This window comes from Mus caroli, unplaced genomic scaffold, assembly GCF_978045245.1.
Source record: "Mus caroli unplaced genomic scaffold, Mus_caroli_1 scaffold_19, whole genome shotgun sequence".
In the NCBI taxonomy this organism is placed as follows: domain Eukaryota; kingdom Metazoa; phylum Chordata; class Mammalia; order Rodentia; family Muridae; genus Mus; species Mus caroli.
This window is the reverse complement of record NW_028227274.1, coordinates 11,985,265-12,006,205: the sequence shown is the minus strand read 5'-3', so window position 1 is coordinate 12,006,205 and position 20,941 is coordinate 11,985,265. Positions and strand designations below refer to the sequence as shown.

The 20,941-nt window shown below is 41.3% G+C and overlaps 1 protein-coding gene across 1 annotated transcript in view; it reads right to left on the bottom strand.

The window, feature by feature from the left end:
- Nucleotides 1-2,547: 2,547 nt before the first annotated feature.
- Psma8 (proteasome 20S subunit alpha 8) overlaps nt 2,548-20,941 on the bottom strand; it is a 57,326-nt gene continuing 38,932 nt past the window's right edge. Inside the window, exons 5-7 of the mRNA XM_021150704.1 lie at nt 6,871-6,990; nt 6,587-6,649; nt 2,548-3,427 (exon numbers count right to left, since the gene is read on the bottom strand). Coding sequence (XP_021006363.1) covers nt 3,335-3,427; nt 6,587-6,649; nt 6,871-6,990 — 276 coding nt within the window. The 3' untranslated portion in view covers nt 2,548-3,334. The remainder of the gene's footprint in view (nt 3,428-6,586; nt 6,650-6,870; nt 6,991-20,941) is intronic.

Genomic DNA, 20,941 nt, shown 5'->3' with positions numbered 1-20,941 from the left:
AATCTAAAACCTTAAAAATATACATATTTCACACATTATAAAGTCAAATCAAAATTGGACTTTTTTGGCAGAGTCTGAGGCTATACTGTAATATAGTATAGTCAATTTTGGTTCACCAGTGAAGCCAAGCCACTGATGCAGATAAGCAGGACCCGTGGGCAGTAGACCTCACAGTCCTGATAGCTGAGGAGAGGCCACTGCCCTTGCATCTCATATAGGAACTGCTGGCATGTTGGTAGTCCATTCACAATAAGAAAGTAAGCTAGATGTGAATGGGAGAATAAGAACACACTAGAACATGTACCTTTTCCACCATCTGCAACCTTGACTCACCTTACCTTTAAGAAATTGATGTTGTTAGACCTGAAGAACCCATACATGATGGCCCAGTTGCCAGAAGTCTGAAGAAAAAGAATAGGAAGATCTGGAGAAAGGAGTCACCACGGCTCTTTCTACACCAGCTAAGGGAGCTTAGTCTGGGGGCTGCTACCATGCCCTACAGACACAAGTGCTGCTGCCCTTGCCTTTTCAGTCTTGCACAGACTTTTCTTGTAGGCATGCCTACTGTGGAGCCATATCGGAAAGGGAAAACAGGAGGCGCATCCCCCAGTCTGGCTGAGCTGGCCACAGACAGCACCACCACAGCTGCAATGGTAAGAGTGAGAGGGATGTTGTTTCTAGAAGCACAGATTTGTGTAATTGCAATTCTACTTCTACTGATGGAGTCTTTTAAAAATTCTTCTGCTTATGTGAAACACACATCTTTCATTTCAATATTTGCAAAAGTAAATGTAAAAATATGATAACGAATGTCTATGTAGAGAAATCTGGTCAATACACTGGGGAAAATGATGCAAGTGCAGAACTTTCATCTCCGCCTTACGTACTGTTGGAAAAGCAAGGTCGGGACAGTAGTTAAGAAGACACTATTTATAGTAAGATACATTACTTGTCTCCTTGCCATAACAAATCCACTCACAGAAAGGTTTATTAGGGCTCGCAGTTCAAGTTGTCCAATGCACCATGGTGGGTAGGTTATGACAGCAGAAGACTGAGGTGACTGCCACATTGCTCTTACTGTGCACAGTCAGGATGCAGATATGTTTGTGCTCAGCTCATGTTTTCTTGGGTTCCTAGCCCATAGAATGATACAACCTATGTTTTGTGTGAATTGCCCAACTTAACCGTATTTGGATAGTCCTTTACAGGGATGCCCAAACAGCTATTTCTTTGATGAGTCTAGATCCTGTCAACTTTATAATACAGACAATTACAAAGTCAACTCTTGCCAATGTGCACTCAAAGATCATACTCTTAAGACATAACCTGTTAGCCCTGTCTCCATAAGCTTGTAGCTCATACCTGCATCCACTCCAACTTCCAAAGTCTCTAGAATCTTTACAGTTTCTGCTGGATAGTTTTATGTCAACTTGACACAAGCTAAAGTCAGCTGAGAGGAGAGAAGCTCAATTAAGAAATTGATGACTAGTGATATGGAAGTGTAAGCCAAATAAATCCTTTCCTCCCAAGTTGCTTTTTGGTCATGGTTTTACTGCAGCAATAGAAGCCCTAAGACACATTACACTGTCCCAAGGTTTAAGTGCAGATTTTCTTATAAGATTCATGATCTCTTAACCATGACACCTGTACGATAAAACCAAGTTACACTGTTCCAAAACACAATGACACGGACTAAACATTTCCACTTTAAAAGAGAGGAATGAGGGCAAAACAAGGGTTCTAGTGACCTGACTCCAGCAAGGCCACGCCCTACAGTTCCATCATTTTTAAGAATGGCACAGCCAGCTGGGGACCAAGTATTCAAACACAATGCTGTTTTCTCTTCAGTCCTGTTTCTCAGAGTCTTCCATGAGACACAGAGCTAGAATGCAGCCCCTCCTCCTGTAAGAAACTGCCACCTTATGAATAAATGGCAGTTTCTCACTTTTCCTGTTTTAGCCCCTTCTTTTGTTCATAAGGGCATAAAATGTTTCATTTCCTTTTTTTTAAAGTCTGGTATGGTATGCTACATTTATTATTGACGTTTTTTTTTATTCCAAAACTATTAACAACATAACCTTTGTTAAATTTGCAGATAGTAAAGGAAATAGACCATTGACACTCATAAATTTGTAAGATTGGGCGCAACCATATGACATTTTTATCACTTTGAGACAGTTCCATGTTTTCTCAGCATGTTTCTAATGAGATGAGTAGTATATGAAGGTCACTTCAAATCACTGTGCCTTCAGCTTTCCTATAGCCATATTTTTTGTATGATAATGCTGTCTCTCACTCCTGGAAGTTTTGCCTGTTTTGCCTTAGGAATCCATTTTGTATGTGTATGTGCAAATGTACATATATGTCTATATATGTATATATTTTTTCACTAACTCTGTGGTCTTCCATCATGTGCCAAAGAGATGAACAAATTGAGTTCTTCACAAGTAGCTACATAATTACTCTACCTTTACTCTACCCAATGTTCTGCCCTTTGAAGAAGACACTCTATAAGTTACCAACTTTATAAACATTTATTAAGTCACACCATAGGCAAGCTGCAAGAACAAAGATGAGTATGATCTAGAACCCAGCCTTAATAGAAGGCAGACATAAAGAGTTTCACTACATTAATCCCATAATGTACATCTTCCTGCTATATAGTAATAAGGACAAAAGCTAAGTCTAGCTGGGCATGGGGGGACAGACGAGTTACCCATTGAGAAGTGAAGATAAAAAGATCAGGAGTTCAAGGTCATCCCCTGGCTACAGAGGGTGTTCAAGGCCAGTGTGGGCTACATGAGATCCTATCTTACAAAGGAAAAACCAATAATTAGAGCTTATTTTTGTCCCTATAATTTTTAGCATCTATCACAATGCCTAACTTACAATCCTTTTGCTTTAGCCTCTGGAGTCAGCACATACAGATTTTATCAAATTGTTGACACCTCACCAACACATTGATGTCCTTACCATTCACCAAGACATGCAGCTCAGGGTTCAGTTTACTCTGAGATGACTAGCTCCTTAACTAACAGAGAAGAAGCAAACTTCAAAACATTACTAACTTTAAAAATCATCTTTTCCCCTAGAATTTGCTTGTATGAAGAAAAGCAACAATACTATTCAAGCTTTACAGTATACTATTGGAATTATGTGGAACTGAAGAATTTTACAGAAAATCTTCCCATTAACGTATGTTTGAAAACAACGGGCATTCTTGAAGATGAATGTAGAAAAGCTCAATGGTTGGTTCCAACTCATTAATTTCTTCTAAAACCGCAGGAAGAAACTCTCATCAGCAGAAATTGTCAGCGTCCAGTGATGCTAGGCATTAGGCTGACTTCTTTGACTTTTTCTTCTCTGCTTCGTCCTTTTCCCTTTCTATTTCACTCACCTCCAGTTCAATTTCTTTGGCACTAAACATCTGAGAAAAGAAAACATCAAAAAAATTATACCAATACTTGAATATTTTCTATCTGTAACTTCGTATCATATAACCTCAGAATGCCACAAAATATCTCAAAGTGATGCGGCTGTACTAAGGAGGTTAAATTCAGGCCTGCGACATCCGGCAGCATTGCAGGGCAGGGCATGATACTTCCTTACACATCCTGTACATACACTGTCACCCTGTGACATGCAAATGTCATGCTGATTTCTGAGAACTCCCTCTCTTTCCTCCTACTGTGTGCTTCTCTTACATAGTTCAGCCATTGCTATGGCTAGCATGTGAAAGATTCCCACAGACTCAGGTATTTTGGGCATTTGGTGCCAACCTGGTGTTGTTCTTTTGGAAAGCAGTGAAACCTTGGAAAGGTATGGGCCTTAAGTTTTGTGGCTTGGTGCCACTTCTTGTCCTGTTTCTACTTTCTATTATAGGATATGCATTAGAAGGTAGGAAGGAGTTCTAGCCCAGATTGGGGGGGGGGCGGGGAGGCAGGGAGCAGACAGACAGTGTGAGTGCATGTGCATACACACACCTGTGAGGATAGTATGAAAAGACACTCCTTACTAGAAGCTGATCATGCCGGCACTTGATCTGGAATTTCAGGGCTGAGAGAAATATTTGCATTTTAAGTCATCCACTCTACAATAATTCTGTGAAGGCCTCCCCAACAGAGACAAGCTTACAGTAAGGATACAGTTTCCAAAAAGGGGGTAAACACCATGTTCTAGGAACAGAATGAACCAGGCAAGGAGATCTGAGCATGACATAGCTGGTCCTTCCGAATAGAGGAAAGGGATGGTCAGCGGGCCCTGTGGAATGGGAGGGGAGTCTGCGACACATTTCTTCCAGAGCTCTGAGTTCACTGCAGCTTCAGACTACTCAACCTCATGCCCCACCTCACTGTGCCAGTTCCAACTTCTTCCAGCACGGCTGAGATTTCTAGAGCCTGCTTAGCATCCTTAACCTTTTATTTGGGCACCAAGGTTGCTTTCTGAATTTCCACCCTTAAAAAAACTTTTGACATTGCTCATAAGAAATATTCTGTGTTTTTCTCCTTTTAGGCAAATACATTTTCCTTCTGTTTACTATTATCCCTTTATTCCAGCCCCCACCCCCATTATCAGTCTATTTTATTTACATTTTTTCTTGATACTTTATCTAGACATTATAGAAACATGGTTAAACAGGCCAAGAACCAAACTGTGGTATTTTCTACTTCTGTATATAAGAACACATACATATTTCATATCTCCTTTTTGTTTAATTATACTGATTAAAATGAGTACAATTCAATAAGAATCTACCAATCTAGCATAGAACACTACCATTTCATGTTATTTCATTTACTAATAGCATTTTAGTGGTAGTGTGGGGGTGGGTTGTTGTTGTTGTTGTTTTCATTTTTGAGTCAGGGTCTCACTATGTAGCCTTGACTACCCCGGAACTCATTATGTAAACCAGGCTGGCCTTAAACTCACAGAGCTCAGCCCCACTCTGCCTTCTGGGTACTGGGATTAAAACTATGCCTGTCCCATACTTCTTTAAGGTAAGAGATCTTGCTAAGTAGCCATGACTTGCTTACATCTTGGGATCCACTGCTTTGGTCTCCCTAGTGCTAGTATGACAGGCATGTATCATCGTGGTAGGTTATATAGCGATGCTTGGGTGGAATAATTAATAGCCTCATTTTGTATAGGAGAAATCTGAAAGCTAATGATAGGGGAAATTTGCTCAAGGTCATCCTGCAAAACGAATTGATCTGCTAGAGTGTAGACTCAGGACAGTACACCTCAGCATGTTAAAGTAGGTCTACTAAACCAAAGTGCTCTACTCACGGTGCAGCCTACGCTGAAATGTTACATGAATGGCACTATAACTCTGTATCCAGTCACTCGTCACCAACTCATGCATAACTTGCATGTGTGTATCTACCCCAGCAGGTATGCTTGTGACATAGCTAAAGAAACAACCCTGGCTTCTGTGGTTTCATAGCTTCTCTGGTATTGCTGTATCTGTCCCTAAAGTCTTGTCAGAGGTGAAAACCTAGCCCACTACTCATCTCCACGGCCTGTGTTCACCATTGTGTTCTCCATTGTGTTCACCATTGTGTTTTCCATCGTTTCTGTGGGACTGGGCAGGGGGCCTACTCCAAGACCCTGTCCCCATTCCTCTTATTTATTGAAACTTTGCTGCTGTCCTATCTTCTTGTTCCATCTTTTGGGAAAGTGGTAAAACACACACATACACGTGCACATGTGCACATTATTTTACATACTACCGAATTTGACATGAATTTTTTTTCTGAAAATACTTTCCTTAAACACAAAGGAAAACACATATAAAAATCTATCTTCTAAGCATATTTTAGTACAGCTTCCCATGTTTTGAGAGGTTTTATGATTCTATGTAAAGAACTATTGGCAAATGAGACTGCTAACAATTCTACCTCAGGGATGAGAAACCACATAAGAAATGCTCTTAAGCCACTGAGGCCACTAGCATAATAATCTGACAAGTTGTTCTGATTTTAACTCATAATGGTTGAAGAAAGGCATAAAAGCAATATTAGGATTGTTTCCAAGAAGTATGAAAAGGTTATTATACTAGAGATTAAAATTAAGATGTGAAAGAGGATCAAGGCATTTACAAGTGAAATGTAGAGACATCAGATGAAAACCCACCACATAGGACAGAGGCATGTAACTCAGTGGCATAGTGCTTATGATGTACACAGGACTGAAGTGTGTAGCACATACGATGCACAAAGTCTTGGGTTAACTCCTCAGAACTAGAGGAAAAACTGCAGTGATCAGAAAGTATGAAGGTCCTTTCATATAGTGGTGGCAACACAAGTTCCTGCTCTCTGGGTGGGCAGACTACAAGGGTTCCTACTGACAAGCAGCAACAATAAGTGGGCAATCTGTATCAAGCTCTTATCACCTCTAAGTCTTCACAAAGCCAGGAGCACGGCCCTGCTTGCAGTAAGCTAACAGACGAGCAACTCTGAGCCCAAACAGAGATGCCTCTGGTGACGATGGATGTAGCATGCTTGCAGTGGCAATTCACAGGCACCAACACCATTTTAATGTCGATCCAACTATGTTAGTAGTATTTCTACATTGGTCAGTAACTTACCTTCAAAGGTTGATCTCTTCTTATTATAGCCAGTTCAATGTTCTTTCCGCCAGACTGGACAACCTAGTGTGGAGCAAGGACACATAAGGACCTCTTCAGCTGATTTGGGTACAGCTCAGTGGTACAGTATGTGCCTGGTATGTGTGTATGTGTGTTGCCCGGGGTGTGAGTCTTCAACATTATAAACAAACAACCTACTTCTGGAAATTGTGTGTTTAATGAACAAAGCAAAGTAAAGAAACCCAAAACAAATCCTCAGAACACAGCATACAAGGGTCACTCACTTCGAGCAAAGCTTTTATTGCTAATTTGATAGCTTCGTTGTCATTTGAAATTGCATCTTCTGTGTAATTTTTTTCCAGAAATTCCCGGACAGTTTTAGCACTCCGGCCTATTGCATTTGCCTAGAAATATTAAAACAAAATTATTGATACAAATGGGTTTTTTGTTACCATATATGATCAGGTTTTGGGGGTTTACTCCAGTGTTGAATAATAATAGAATCATAAAGTGAAAATTTGACAAGCATTTTAGAGAGTCATTTGTTACTATGTGATTAATCCATAATATTACCCCGAGTCTTTCATAATTCTTTCCAGATCTACCTTCACCTCTCTAAAATTCCCATGTTTGTGCCCTCTATTTAAACAACCCACTGAGTCCAATTTGTGCTGCCTATATACACTTCTGGATCAGCCATGGAGTGTAGTTACCCACCAGAACCACACCCTTAACAGAAACTGACTGCATCACCTGGCCACAACTCTCAGTCAGGGGTGGGGATCGTGAGCTCTCACCCCCTACCACCCATGGTCCAATGTGGACCTGGTCTTATGCAAGCAGCCAAAGCTGCTGTAAGTTTACAGATGCAGCTGTCCTGTCACTTTAAGAGGACAGTTGCAGTCCAGTCCTCCTGACCTCTGTGCCTCACATTCTTTCTGCCCTCTCCTTTGAGATGGTTCTCTGAGCCTCAGGGTGAGGTGACAGATGTCTCATTTGTAGCTGAGCACTCCACAGACACTTAGGCTCAGCACTGTAATCAGCTATGAGGTCCACAGCAGTTACCATCCACTGCACAACGACACATCTGTGGTGGGAACATTTGTAAGAGGTATTATTTTTGAGTATGTGTATGTATGAATATCTGCCCACAGAAGCCAAAAGACCTGTCACCTGATATGAGTGCGGGGAACTGAACTCAGGTCCTCAGCAAGGCCAATATGCATTCTTAACATCAGAAGTAAACCCTTCTGTTGCCATGGTTATTGAGACTAATTTGCTTCTCATAATTTTCTGTTACCTGGCTGCTTCCCAGTGTTTTATTAGAAAATTTCCCTAAATCCTAAAAGTCTTACAAGCTCATTTCACAGAGCTCACCCAGCCACACACTGGCCTCCAAGGCTCTTTGAAACTGAGAGAAGGCTCTGTAACACTGCTCATGCTTGGTTTTTATTTGTTTGTTTGTTTGTTTGTTTGTCTGTTTTTTTCATGCATCAAAAGCTTACACTTCCACATCACATTTCATCATCAGAGGAAGTCAGAACAGGGACTCAACCAAGGCAGGAACCTAGAGACAGGAGCTGATGCTGGGGCCATGAAGAGGTGCTGTGTGCTAGCTTGATCCTCATGGCTTATTCAGCCTGCTTTCTTAAGAGATTCAAGACCATCAGCCCTAAGCCTTCCCCATTAATCACTAATTAAGAACGCACTATAGGCTTGCCTGCAGCTTGATCTTATGGAGATTTTCTTAATTGGATCACCTTCCTCTCTGGTGACTCTACCTTGTGCCAAGTTGACACAAAGCTAGGCAGCACAGTGTTCTGTGATAAGAAAAAGAGAGGTGACATTCTGGCTCTAAGACAGGCAAAATCAATCTCAAATCAACTGGGAAATGTCCTCTCTTCTGGCTACTGTTTATAGTGCTAGAAGATACCGTCCAGCCAGAAGTCATATCAACAATCTTATCAGAATTGGACACTTCCTGCTGCAATACTTACCTACTAATGCAATAGTGCCATGACACTTATGTGGTAATTAGCTACTTTGTGATTTAGGCCTTCTTCACAGGAAGGGATTTATTCCTGGAACTGTAGTCCTGGTCAAAACCTTGTGTCCAGCAAATCACTGGCCCTAAGGAAAACCCTGTTGTTATTATTTTGCTAAATGATCAAACTGTCAAACTGCCTTCTAGATATCTTCACACATTGACCTCGGCTGTTCTCAAACTTTGTCAGAGAAGCATCTTTATGCAGTGGACAGGAATCAATGGAGAGATGTGTAAGTGGTCTAAGTGCTCAGCCCTAACAGGACATACATACTAACCCTACTGTCCCCAAGGATCAGGGGATGTCATGGAAGATGAGGCAGAAGAATGTAAGAGACCAGTTGGAAAAGACTTCTGGCTTCTGGACATGACCAGGCCATTGCAAAACTTCCAGCAGCTATGGATACTTACAGAAGATCAAGCCAGCCAGCCGGGCATGGTGGCACACACCTTTAATCCCAGCACTCGGGAGGCAGAGGCAGGCAGATTTCTGAGTTCGAGGCCAGCCTGGTCTACAAAGTGAGTTTCAGGACAGCCAAGGCTATACCCTGTCTCGAAAAAAAACAACAACAAAAAAAAAACAAAAACAAAAAAAGATCAAGCCAGCTGTAGTGCCTATTCCTGGTTGTCAACTTGACTATATTTGGAATGAACTACAATCCAGAATTGGAAGGCTCACCAGTGAGAGCTGGGAGATAGAAATTTCTGATCTGCATCTTGCATCTTGCATCTTGGTATGGATCTTGAGTCATAGTGACTATGGATTCCAGAAGATTAACACAGGGACATCTCCGAGTTCAAGGTCATCTGGGATTAAAGGTATGGTGGAACACACCTTTAATCTGGGCTATACCTTCTGCTGGAGATATAAGGACATTGGAAGAAGGGAGTCTTGCTCTTGCTCCTTTGCCTGTTTGCCTTGTGGGACTGAGTAACTGCTAGATCCTTGGACTTCCATTCACAGCTACTACTGAACCATTGTTGGGAATTGGGCTGCAGACTGTAAGTCATCAATAAATTCCTTTACTATATAGAGACTATCCATAAGTTCTGTGACTCTAGAGAACCCTGACTAATACACCAGCCAAATACCAGAGAGGATAAGGGTAAATGGTCTCCAGGTCCCACCCTGGAGTAAGAAGCTAATGACAAAAAATAGTTGATGAAAGAAGAATCATTACTGAGGATGTAGCCACTACTAGATTTCCCATACTGCACTGCATGGCTCCATAGCTGTGAATGTTAACTAAACTTAGTTATTAAAACAAGAACACACACACACATACAGTGGAGGCTGCCAAGTTGAAGAGACATAATGGAAGACAGAAGGGGAAATGAGGAGCTAGATATTTCATTGTACATAGTTATTAAAGTCTAGAAATGTAGGAATTTGAAACTTTATCCATAATGTATAAAATTGGTAATAATTTCTATTTTGAAATAATACAATAGAAAAAGATAAGCCAAATGTTTTTAGTAATGATGAGTTAGATGTTCCTGTTAAAGACCCTGAAGAGCTCCTTCAGGGTCTGGCAAAGTGACTCAGCAAGGACTTATGAAGTGTTCATGGCACTAATCCAGAGACCTGAGTTCTACCTCCAAATCCCACATAGGGTTGGCAGAAAACCACCTCCTTTGACCTTCACTTGAACACCGTGGCATGCATGAGATCACATATGCACATGCATTCACAGGTAATAGGAGCAGCCTGAAGAGGTGGCTCAGGAGTTGAGAGCTCTTGCTGGTCTTGCAGAGAATCCAGGTTCAAGTCACAGAAGCTATGCAGCGGTTCACAGCCATTTATAACTCCAGCTCGCAACCATCCATAACTCTAGTTCTAGGGGATTGGACTCCTTCTGGCAACCATAGAAACTAGGTATGCACATGGTGCATATAAATACATGGAGACAGCACACTCATACACAGGAAAAGATACATATTAAATATGTGTAAATTTAAAAAATCCTTTCAGTCCCAAGGTTTTGTGTTTAAGGTGTCAGAATTTAAAGTAGGTTCCATAGACTGTCAGAATTTAGAGAAGGAAGATTAGATGTAAGATAAAGTGGTTCTAAACTGAAATAGTTTTTTTTTTTTTTTTTTTTTTTTTGCTGTATCTGGATGTAATTTGTCTCAAAGCAGCACCAGTCTTATAAGTGACTTTTACACAAAACAGAGGAATGCATACAAAAAGCTAATAGGAATCAATTGGGATAAAAATCAATATTAACAACTGGGATCAAAAGCAGCCCCATCTAAGGTCAGCTTAATCTGAGAAGCCAGGGGCAAGGACTTCATACCCTTGCCATAGTTCCAATTCTAGTCCACCTTCCCCCAGGCCATTGTAAATTCCTGTTTATGGGTGTAACTCAGCTATCTATAGTTCTAAGTATTTACTCTAGTTCCTTCTTAAACCCTAGCCTTCTTTCTTCCTCGGTAAATATAAATTCTTGCATATGAGAGTAACTCGGCTATTAATTCTAAGTGATTGTGTGGGCGGACTTTCTACTAATAAGTAATATAGTCTGCCATACATAACTATAATAAGAATTCTAAACTTATTTGCTAAGCTTGCCCTGAGATTTCTTTTTTTTTTTTGATTTTTAATATTTTTATTACATATTTTCCTCAATTACATTTCCAATGCTATCCCAAAAGTCCCCCATAGCGCCCCCCACTTCCCTACCCACCCATTCCCATTCTTTTGGCCCTGGCATTCCCCTATATTGGGGCATATAAAGTTTGCAAGTCCAATGGGCCTCTCTTTCCATTGATGGCCGACTAGGCCATCTTTCGATACATATGCAGCTAGAGACAAGAGCTCCGGGGTTCTGGTTAGTACATCATGTTGTTCCAACAATAGGGTTGCAGATCCCTTTAGCTCCTTGGGTACTTTCTCTAGCTTCTCCATTGGGAGCCCTGTGATACATCCAATAGCTGACTGTGAACATCCACTCCTGTGTTTGCTAGGCCCCGGCATCGTCTCACAAGAGACAGCTATATTTGGGTCCTTTCAGCAAAATCTTGCTAGTGTATGCAATGGTGTCAGCGTTTAGAAGCTGATTATGGGACGGATCCCTGGATACAGCAGTCTCTAAATGGTCCATCCTTTCATCACAGCTACGAACTTTGTCTCTGTAACTCCTTCCCTGGGTGTTTTGTTCCCAATTCTATGAAGGTGCACAGTGTCCACACTTTGGTCTTCATTCTTCTTGAGTTTCATGCGTTTATCAAATTGTATCTTATATCTTGGGTATCCTAAGTTTTGGGCTAATATCCACTTATCAATGAATACATATTGTATGAGTTCTTTTGTGATTGTGTTACTTCACTCAAGATGATGCCCTCCAGGTCCATCCATTTGGCTAGGAATTTCATAAATTCATTCTTTTTAATAGCTGAGTAGTACTCCATTGTGTAAATGTACCATAATTTCTGTATCCATTCCTCTGTTGAGGGACATCTGGGTTCTTTCCAGCTTCTGGCTATTATAAATAGGGCTGCTATGAACATAGTGGAGCATGTGTCCTTTTTACCGGTTGGGACATCTTCTGGATATATGCCCAGGAGAGGTATTGCTGGATCCTCCGGTAGTACTATGTCCAATTTTCTGAGGAACCGCCAGACTGATTTCCAGAGTGGTTGTACAAGCTTGCAATCCCACCAACAATGGAGGAGTGTTCCTCTTTCTCCACATCCTCGCCAGCATCTGCTGTCACCTGAATTTTTGATCTTAGCCATTCTGACTGGTGTGAGGTGGAATCTCAGGGTTGTTTTGATTTGCATTTCCCTGATGATTAAGGATGTTGAACATTTTTTCAGGTGTTTCTCTGCCATTCGGTATTCCTCAGGTGAGAATTCTTTGTTCAGTTCTGAGCCCCATTTTTTAATGGGGTTATTTGACTTTCTGGAGTCCACCTTCTTGAGTTCTTTATATATATTGGATATTAGTCCCTTATCTGATTTAGGATAGGTGAAGATCCTTTCCCAATCTGTTGGTGGTTTTTTTGTCTTATTGATGGTGTCTTTTGCCTTGCAGAAGCTTTGTAGTTTCATGAGGTCCCACTTGTCAATTCTCGATCTTACAGCACAAGCCATTACTGTTCTATTCAGGAATTTTTCCCCTGTGCCCATATCTTCAAGGCTTTTCCCCACTTTCTCCTCTATAAGTTTCAGTGTCTCTGGTTTTATGTGAAGTTCCTTGATCCACTTAGACTTGACCTTAGTACAAGGAGATAGGAATGGATCGATTCGCATTCTTCTACATGTTAACAACCAGTTGTGCCAGCACCATTTGTTGAAAATGCTGTCTTTCTTCCACTGGATGTTTTTAGCTCCCTTGTCGAAGATCAAGTGACCATAGGTGTGTGGGTTCATTTCTGGGTCTTCAATTCTATTCCATTGGTCTATTTGTCTGTCACTATACCAGTACCATGCAGTTTTTATCACAATTGCTCTGTAGTAGAGCTTTAGGTCCGGCATGGTGATTCCACCAGAGGTTCTTTTATCCTTGAGAAGAGTTTTTGCTATCCTAGGTTTTTTGTTATTCCAGATGAATTTGCAGATTGCACTTTCTAATTCGTTGAAGAATTGATTTGGAATTTTGATGGGGATTGCATTGAATCTGTAGATTGCTTTTGGCAAGATAGCCATTTTTACAATGTTGATCCTGCCAATCCATGAGCATGGGAGATCTTTCCATCTTCTGAGATCTTCTATAATTTCTTTCTTCAGAGACTTGAAGTTTTTATTATACAGATCTTTCACTTCCTTAGTTAGAGTCACGCCAAGATATTTTATATTATTTGTGACTATTGAGAAGGGTGTTGTTTCCCTAATTTCTTTCTCAGCCTGTTTATTCTTTGTGTAGAGAAAGGCCATTGATTTGTTTGAGTTAATTTTATATCCAGCTACTTCACCGAAGCTGTTTATCAGGCTTAGGAGTTCTCTGGTGGAATTTTTAGGGTCACTTATATATACTATCATATCATCTGCAAAGAGTGATATTTTGACTTCATCTTTTCCAATTTGTATCCCTTTGATCTCCTTTTGTTGTCGAATTGCTCTGGGTAGGACTTCAAGTACAATGTTGAATAGGTATGGAGAAAGTGGACAGCCTTGTCTAGTCCCTGATTTTAGAGGGATTGCTTCAAGCTTCTCACCATTTACTTTGATGTTGGCTACTGGTTTGCTGTAGATTGCTTTTATCATGTTTAGGTATGGGCCTTGAATTCCTGATCTTTCCAAGACTTTTATCATGAATGGGTGTTGGATCTTGTCAAATGCTTTTTCCGCATCTAAGGAGATGACCATGTGGTTTTTGTCTTTGAGTTTGTTTATATACTGGATTACGTTGATGGATTTCCGTATATTGAACCATCCCTGCATCCCTGGGATGAAACCTACTTGGTCAGGATGGATGATTGTTTTGATGTGTTCTTGGATTCGGTTAGCAAGAACTTTATTGAGGATTTTTGCATCAATATTCATAAGGGATATTGGTCTGAAGTTTTCTATCTTTGTTGGGTCTTTTTGTGGTTTAGGTATCAGAGTAATTGTGGCTTCATAGAATGAGTTGGGTAGAGTACCTTCTGTTTCTATTTTGTGGAATAGTTTGTGAAGAACTGGGATTAGATCTTCTTTGAAGGTCTGATAGAACTCTGCACTAAACCCATCTGGTCCTGGGCTTTTTTTAGTTGGGAGACTAATAATGACTGCTTCTATTTCTTTGGGGGATATAGGGCTGTTTAGATCATTAACCTGATCTTGATTCAACTTTGGTACCTGGTATCTGTCTAGGAACTTCTCCATTTCATCCAGGTTCTCCAGTTTTGTTGAGTATAGCCTTTGGTAGAAGGATCTGATGGTGTTTTGGATGTCTTCAGGATCTGTTGTTATGTCTCCTTTTTCATTTCTGATTTTGTTAATTAGGATGCTTTCCCTGTGCCCTCTAGTGAGTCTGGCTAAGGGTTTATCTATCTTGTTGATTTTCTCAAAGAACCAGCTCCTTGATTGGTTGATTCTTTGAATAGTTTTTCTTGTTTCCACTTGGTTGATTTCACCCCTGAGTTTGATTATTTCCTGCCGTCTACTCCTCTTGGGTGAATTTGCTTCCTTTTGTTCTAGTGCTTTTAGGTGTGTTGTCAAGTTGCTAATGTGTGCTCTCTCTAGTTTCCTTTTGGAGGCACTCAGAGCTATGAGTTTTCCTCTTAGAAATGCTTTCATTGCGTCCCATAAGTTTGGGTATGTTGTGGCTTCATTTTCATTGAACTCTAAAAAGTCCTTAATTTCTTTCTTTATTCCTTCCTTGACCAAGGTATCATTGAGAAGAGTGTTGTTCAGTTTCCACGTGAAGGTTGGCTTTCTATTATTTATTTTGTTATTGAAGATCAGCCTTAGTCCATGGTGATCTGATAGGATGCATGGGACAATTTCAATATTTTTATATCTGTTGAGGCCTGCTTTGTGACCAATTATGTGGTCAATTTTGGAGAAGGTACCATGAGGTGCTGAGAAGAAGGTATATCCTTTTGTTTTAGGATAGAATGTTCTGTAGATATCTGCCAGATCCATTTGATTCATAATTTCTCTTAGTTTCACTGTGTCCCTGTTTAGTTTCTGTTTCCATGATCTGTCCATTGGTGAAAGTGGTGTGTTGAAGTCTCCCACTATTATTGTATGAGGTGCAATGTGTGCTTTGAGATTTACTAAAGTTTCTTTAATGAATGTGGCTGCCTTTGTATTTGGAGCATAGATATTCAGGATTGATAGTTCCTCTTGGAGGATTTTACCTTTGATGAGTATGAAGTGTCCCTCCCTGTCTTTTTTAATGACTTTGGGTTGGAAGTCAATCTTATCAGATATTAGAATGGCTACTCCAGCTTGTTTCTTCATGCCATTTGCTTGGAAAATTGTTTTCCAGCCTTTCATTCTGAGGTAGTGTCTATCCTTTTCTCTGAGATGAGTTTCCTGTAAGCAGCAAAATGTTGGGTCTTGTTTGTGTAGCCAGTTTGTTAGTCTATGTCTTTTTATCGGGGAGTTGAGTCCATTGATATTAAGAGATATTAAGGAAAAGTAATTGTTGTTTCCTGTTATTATTGTTGTTAAAGTTGGCATTTTGTTCTTGTGGCTGTCTTCTTTTAGGTTTGTTGAGGGATTACCTTCTTGTTGTTTCTAGGGCGTGGTTCCTGTCCTTGTATTGGTTTTTTTCTGTTATTATCCTTTGAAGGGCTGGATTCGTGGAGAGATAATGTGTGAATTTGGTTTTGTCGTGGAATACTTTGGTTTCTCCATCTATGTTAATTGAGAGTTTGGCTGGGTATAGTAGCCTGGGCTGGAATTTGTGTTCTTTTAGTGTCTGTATAACATCCGTCCAGGATCTTCTGGCTTTCATAGTCTCTGGTGAAAAATCTGGTGTAATTCTGATAGGCTTGCCTTTATATGTTACTTGACCCTTTTCCCTTACTGCTTTTAGTATTCTATCTTTATTTAGAGCATTTGTTGTACTGATTATAATGTGTCGGGAGGTATTTCTTTTCTGGTCCAGTCTATTTGGAGTTCTGTAGGCTTCTTGTATGTTCATGGGCATCTCTTTCTTTAGATTTGGGAAGTTTTCTTCTATAATTTTGTTGAAGATGTTTGCTGGTCCTTTGAGTTGAAAATCTTCATTCTCATCCACTCCTATTATCCGTAGGTTTGGTCTTCTCATTGCGTCCTGTATTTCTTGGATGTTTTGAGTTAGGATCTTTTTGCATTTTACATTTTCCTTGATTGTTGTGCCGATGTTCTCTATGGAATCTTCTGCACCTGAGATTCTCTCTTCCATCTCTTGTATTCTGTTGTTGATGCTGGTATCTATGGTTCCAGATTTCTTTCCTAGGGTTTCTATCTCCAGTGTTGCCTCATTTTGGGTTTTCTTTATTGTGTCTACTTCCCTTTTTAGGTCTAGTATGGTTTTGTTCATTTCCATCATCTGTTTGGATGTGTTTTCCTGTTTTTCATTAAGGACTTCTACCTGTTTGATTATGTTATCCTGTTTTTCTTTAAGGATTTGTAACTCTTTAGCAGTGTTCTCCTGCGATTCTTTAAGGGATTTTTGTGCTTCCTCTTTATTGTCTTCTGCCTGTTTAGCAGTGTTCTCCTGCATTTCTTTAAGTGTGTTATTAAAGTCCTTCTTGAAGTCCTCTATCATCATCAGGAGATATGCTTTTAAATCCGTGTCTAGCTTTTCCGGTGTGTTGGGGTGCCCTGGACTGGGCGAAGTGGGGGTGCTGGGTTCTGATGATGGTGAGTGGTCTTGGTTTCTGTTAGTAAGATTATTACGTTTACCTTTCGCCATCTGGTAATCTCTGGGGTTAGTTGTTATCGTTGTCACTGTTTAAAGATTGGAGCAGAAGCTGTGTTCCACTCACCAGCAGTCCCAAAATCCTGCGGCGCGGGTCGTGGGTAGCTGGCGGGTGTCAGGCAACCCTGCGCTCCTGCTACCCCTGCGCTGATCCGGCCGGATGAGGCCTGTGGTCCTACTCAGGCTGGTTTCTGCTTCCCTAACTAATGCAGTCTCAGGTCCCGCACAATTGGATTGGAGCAGAAGCTGTGCTCCACTCACCAGAAGTCTTAAGATCCTGTGGCGGGTGTTGTGGGTAGCTGGCGAGTGTCAGCTGACCCTGCGCCCCAGCTGCCCTGGTGCTTTTCTGACCGGAAGAGGGTTGTGGCCCTATTTTAGGCCGGATTTCTCTCTCCCCAACCAGAGCAGTCTCAGGTCCCGCGCGTGATTGGACTGGAGCAGAAGCTGTGTTCCACTCACCAGCAGTCCCAAAATCCTGCGGCGGGGGGGTCGTGGGTAGCTGGCGGGTGTCAGGCAACCCTGCGCTCCTGCTACCCCGGCGCTGATCCGGCCGAATGAGGCCTGTGGTCCTACTCAGGCCGGTTTCTGCTTCCCTAACTAATGCAGTCTCAGGTCCCGCGCAATTGGATTGGAGCAGAAGCTGTGTTCCACTCACCAGCAGTCCCAAAATCCTGCGGCGGGGGTCGTGGGTAGCTGGCGGGTGTCAGGCAACCCTGCGCTCCTGCTACCCCGGCGCTGATCCGGCCGGATGAGGCCTGTGGTCCTACTCAGGCCGGTTTCTGCTTCCCTAACTAATGCAGTCTCAGGTCCCGCGCAATTGGATTGGAGCAGAAGCTGTGCTCCACTCACCAGAAGTCTTAAGATCCTGTGGTGGGTGTTGTGGGTAGCTGGCGAGTGTCAGCAGACCCTGCGCCCCAGCTGCCCTGGTGCTTTTCTGACCGGAAGACCTGAAATAATTTTGAAGGGACCAATTAACTATAAGGTTAACCACAATTAAAATATCTGCAGTGCCTTTTAGAAGACGTGGAAGTGTTTCAATAATGAAACACTAAATTTCTTTAGGGCAATGCTTCCCACAGATATGAAGAGCTCATTATATCCTTTAACACAAAAGAAAAACACTCAGAGAAATAATAATCTTAAAGGTATAACATAGTATCTTACTTCTCAACTTTAAGCATTTATGGCCAATGTTGAAAAAAGCGAAACCTGTCCCCAGAACATCAGTACTGTTAGTGCCGGGCCTTAGTCTAGAGAAGCGAGTGTCCTGACAAACTGGGGTTGGTTAATCTTCCCATTTAAACACTTCATCCATACTTGTGCTCATTATGCCCCTCATATCAGCGCTTACCAGTGTTCATTACCAGATAATTTTAATGCTTTTAAATGAAAATTTAAAGAAATAAATAATAAGCAAGAAATCTTTGAATATAAAGTTTGAGTGGTAATGACAACAGTGTAGTAAAAATTTTATAAGCAGTAACATAAATGAAAGATTTTTATAAGCATATTTCATTTCTTTTTTAATATTTTTATTAGGTATTTTCCTCATTTACATTTCCAATGCTATCCCAAAAGTCCCCCATATCCTCCCCCCCCCCACTCCCCTACCCACTCACTCCTACTTTTTGGCCCTGGTGTTCCCCTGTACTGGGGCATATAAAGTTTGCATGTCCAATGGGCCTCTCTTTCCAGTGATGGCCGACTAGGCCATCTTTTGATACATATGCAGCTAGAGTCAAGAGCTCCGGGGTACTGGTTAGTTCATATTGTTGTTCCACCTATAGGGTTGCAGATCCCTTTAGCTCCTTGGGTACTTTCTCTAGCTCCTCCATTGGGGGCCCTGTGATCCATCCAATAGCTGACTGTGAGCATCCACTTCTGTGTTTGCTAGGCCCAGGCATAGTCTCACAAGAGACAGCTAATTCATTTCTTATATACATATTTAGGTACCTATACTTCAGAACTGCTGTAGCCACACATTCAATTTTTAAAAATAAATGTTACAAAATACTGTTTTTTAAAAATCAGTTAATTAGGATTACAGTAAAAGAAATTCAGAATTTATGAAGACCTTATTTCCTCATCATAAAGTATATGATTAGTGAGAAAATAAATCTTGAATGTTCAGGACACAAACTTTCTCTAGCACATTTTATGTAATAGAGGAAATAATTTAAGAATTTATAAGGTTTCAAAAGTTCAAGAGAATACTTCCAGCTGAGATCCAAGTAGACCATGCAATATGCCTACCTTCCTTATTCATTAACTATAAGTAATGCCTCTCTAGTATGTAAGGTTCTGAGGCTTGGCACTAGGATTCTAATAATGTAAGACACAGACAAAAATCCCTGTTCTTGGACAGCTTAAAGTCCAGTGCGAACTGGAGAAGCAGACAATGCACAAGGAAATACTATATATTTGAAACAACATGCTGGTGAAAAATATAAACAAACAAACAAACAAACAAACAAACAAAAAACAGAAAGAGAAGGGCATGAAGAATAGGTTGCAGTACCAGGGAAAATGGTTAGGAAGAGTCCTCAAACAAAAGATGGCAGCCATGCAGACATCTTTGAGAAGAAAGCTCAAAGCAAAGAAAAACATGTGGGACAACAAGAGAGAAAAACTGTGAGGAAAGCACATGCTGGCAAAGAACAGAAGATGCTAGTGTGACTGAAACAAGGGCAAGGGTGAGGTGGACACCTAAGCAGACAAAGCGGTTAAAGTAGCAGAATAAACTTCATTTCGTTTTTCAGACTCCATTTTAAGTTGACTTGCCCTCAGAGAGGCATGGCCCCCACCCTTGAGTTCTGAGAAAAACACGAAATGTGTCTGGCAGTTGCAAATAGACACAGCAGCTGCAGATAACAACAGAGTGGGCTAAGAAAACATAAGTCATTCCCAGGTCAAAATGCCCCTTTTTGATGTATGCCCCTCCTTGTGGTTTGACCAAATGTGAACAATCAGCTTAAAGGCCAACATCCCTTTACCCTCTCATGTAATGCCAAAGCTTGGAAACTCCAGCTTGCAGTTTTTTTCCTTTATAAATCCCTTTCCTCTAGACCTTGGAGCAGCTCTCCTATCCTGTTGCATAAGGAAGGCTTGTGGCCTAGCCTCAAGCCTGAATAAAGAGTCTTCTGTGCTCGCATCAGAGTTGTGGTTCCTGGTGGTCACTTTGGGGGTCTGTTGATCTGGGCATTGGCCTGGAAATCCGGAGTCCCATGACCCAGCGGGAGGGTCTGGCACTGGCCAGTAAGTTTCTAGTGTCTTTGTGTATTGTCCCTGTCTGTTCTTACTTTTGGTTTTTTTTTTTTTTTTTTTTTTTGAAAAAGAAAAAGTCTTGAAGTGTCAGTATATGCAGCACTGGAATGGAATGGAGTGGAAGCACTGGAGGGTCACAGCTGCAGGGGTCAAGGAGACGCCCCTCCCCCCCTCCCCCCGCAGGTGGATGAGGTGCACACCCATCAGAGGAATTTTTGGTGGAAGACAGAGAGTTCCACCATCAGTTACTTTCCTTTCTGTGCCTCTTTTGTTTCCAGTTGCAGAGCAGCTATTTTTTCTGTCTGTCTGTTCTGATTCTTTTGTTGTTTGGTCTTTGTCTGCATTGGACTGTGACAGATGCCATGGGACAGACTGCCTCTCGCCCCCTCAATCTTATTTTAACTCATTTTAAGGAATTTAAGGCTAGGGCTCATAGCCTTTTTTTTTTTTTTTTTTTTTTTTGGATAAGGAGAAAGGGAAGATGGCCATTTATTGCAGGTCAGAATGGCTGGCTCTAGATGTTGGATGGTCGCTGGAGGCCTTCCGTTTCTCCACAGTTTTGGCAGTAGATGAAGTGTTTCAAAAAGCTCAAGGGCACCCTGCTAAAGTGTTTCAAAAGAATCAAGGGTGCCCTGATCACATCCCCTATATAGTAGTCTGGAAGGATTTAGTTACTAACCCTCCATCTTGGATTAAGCCTTTCCTC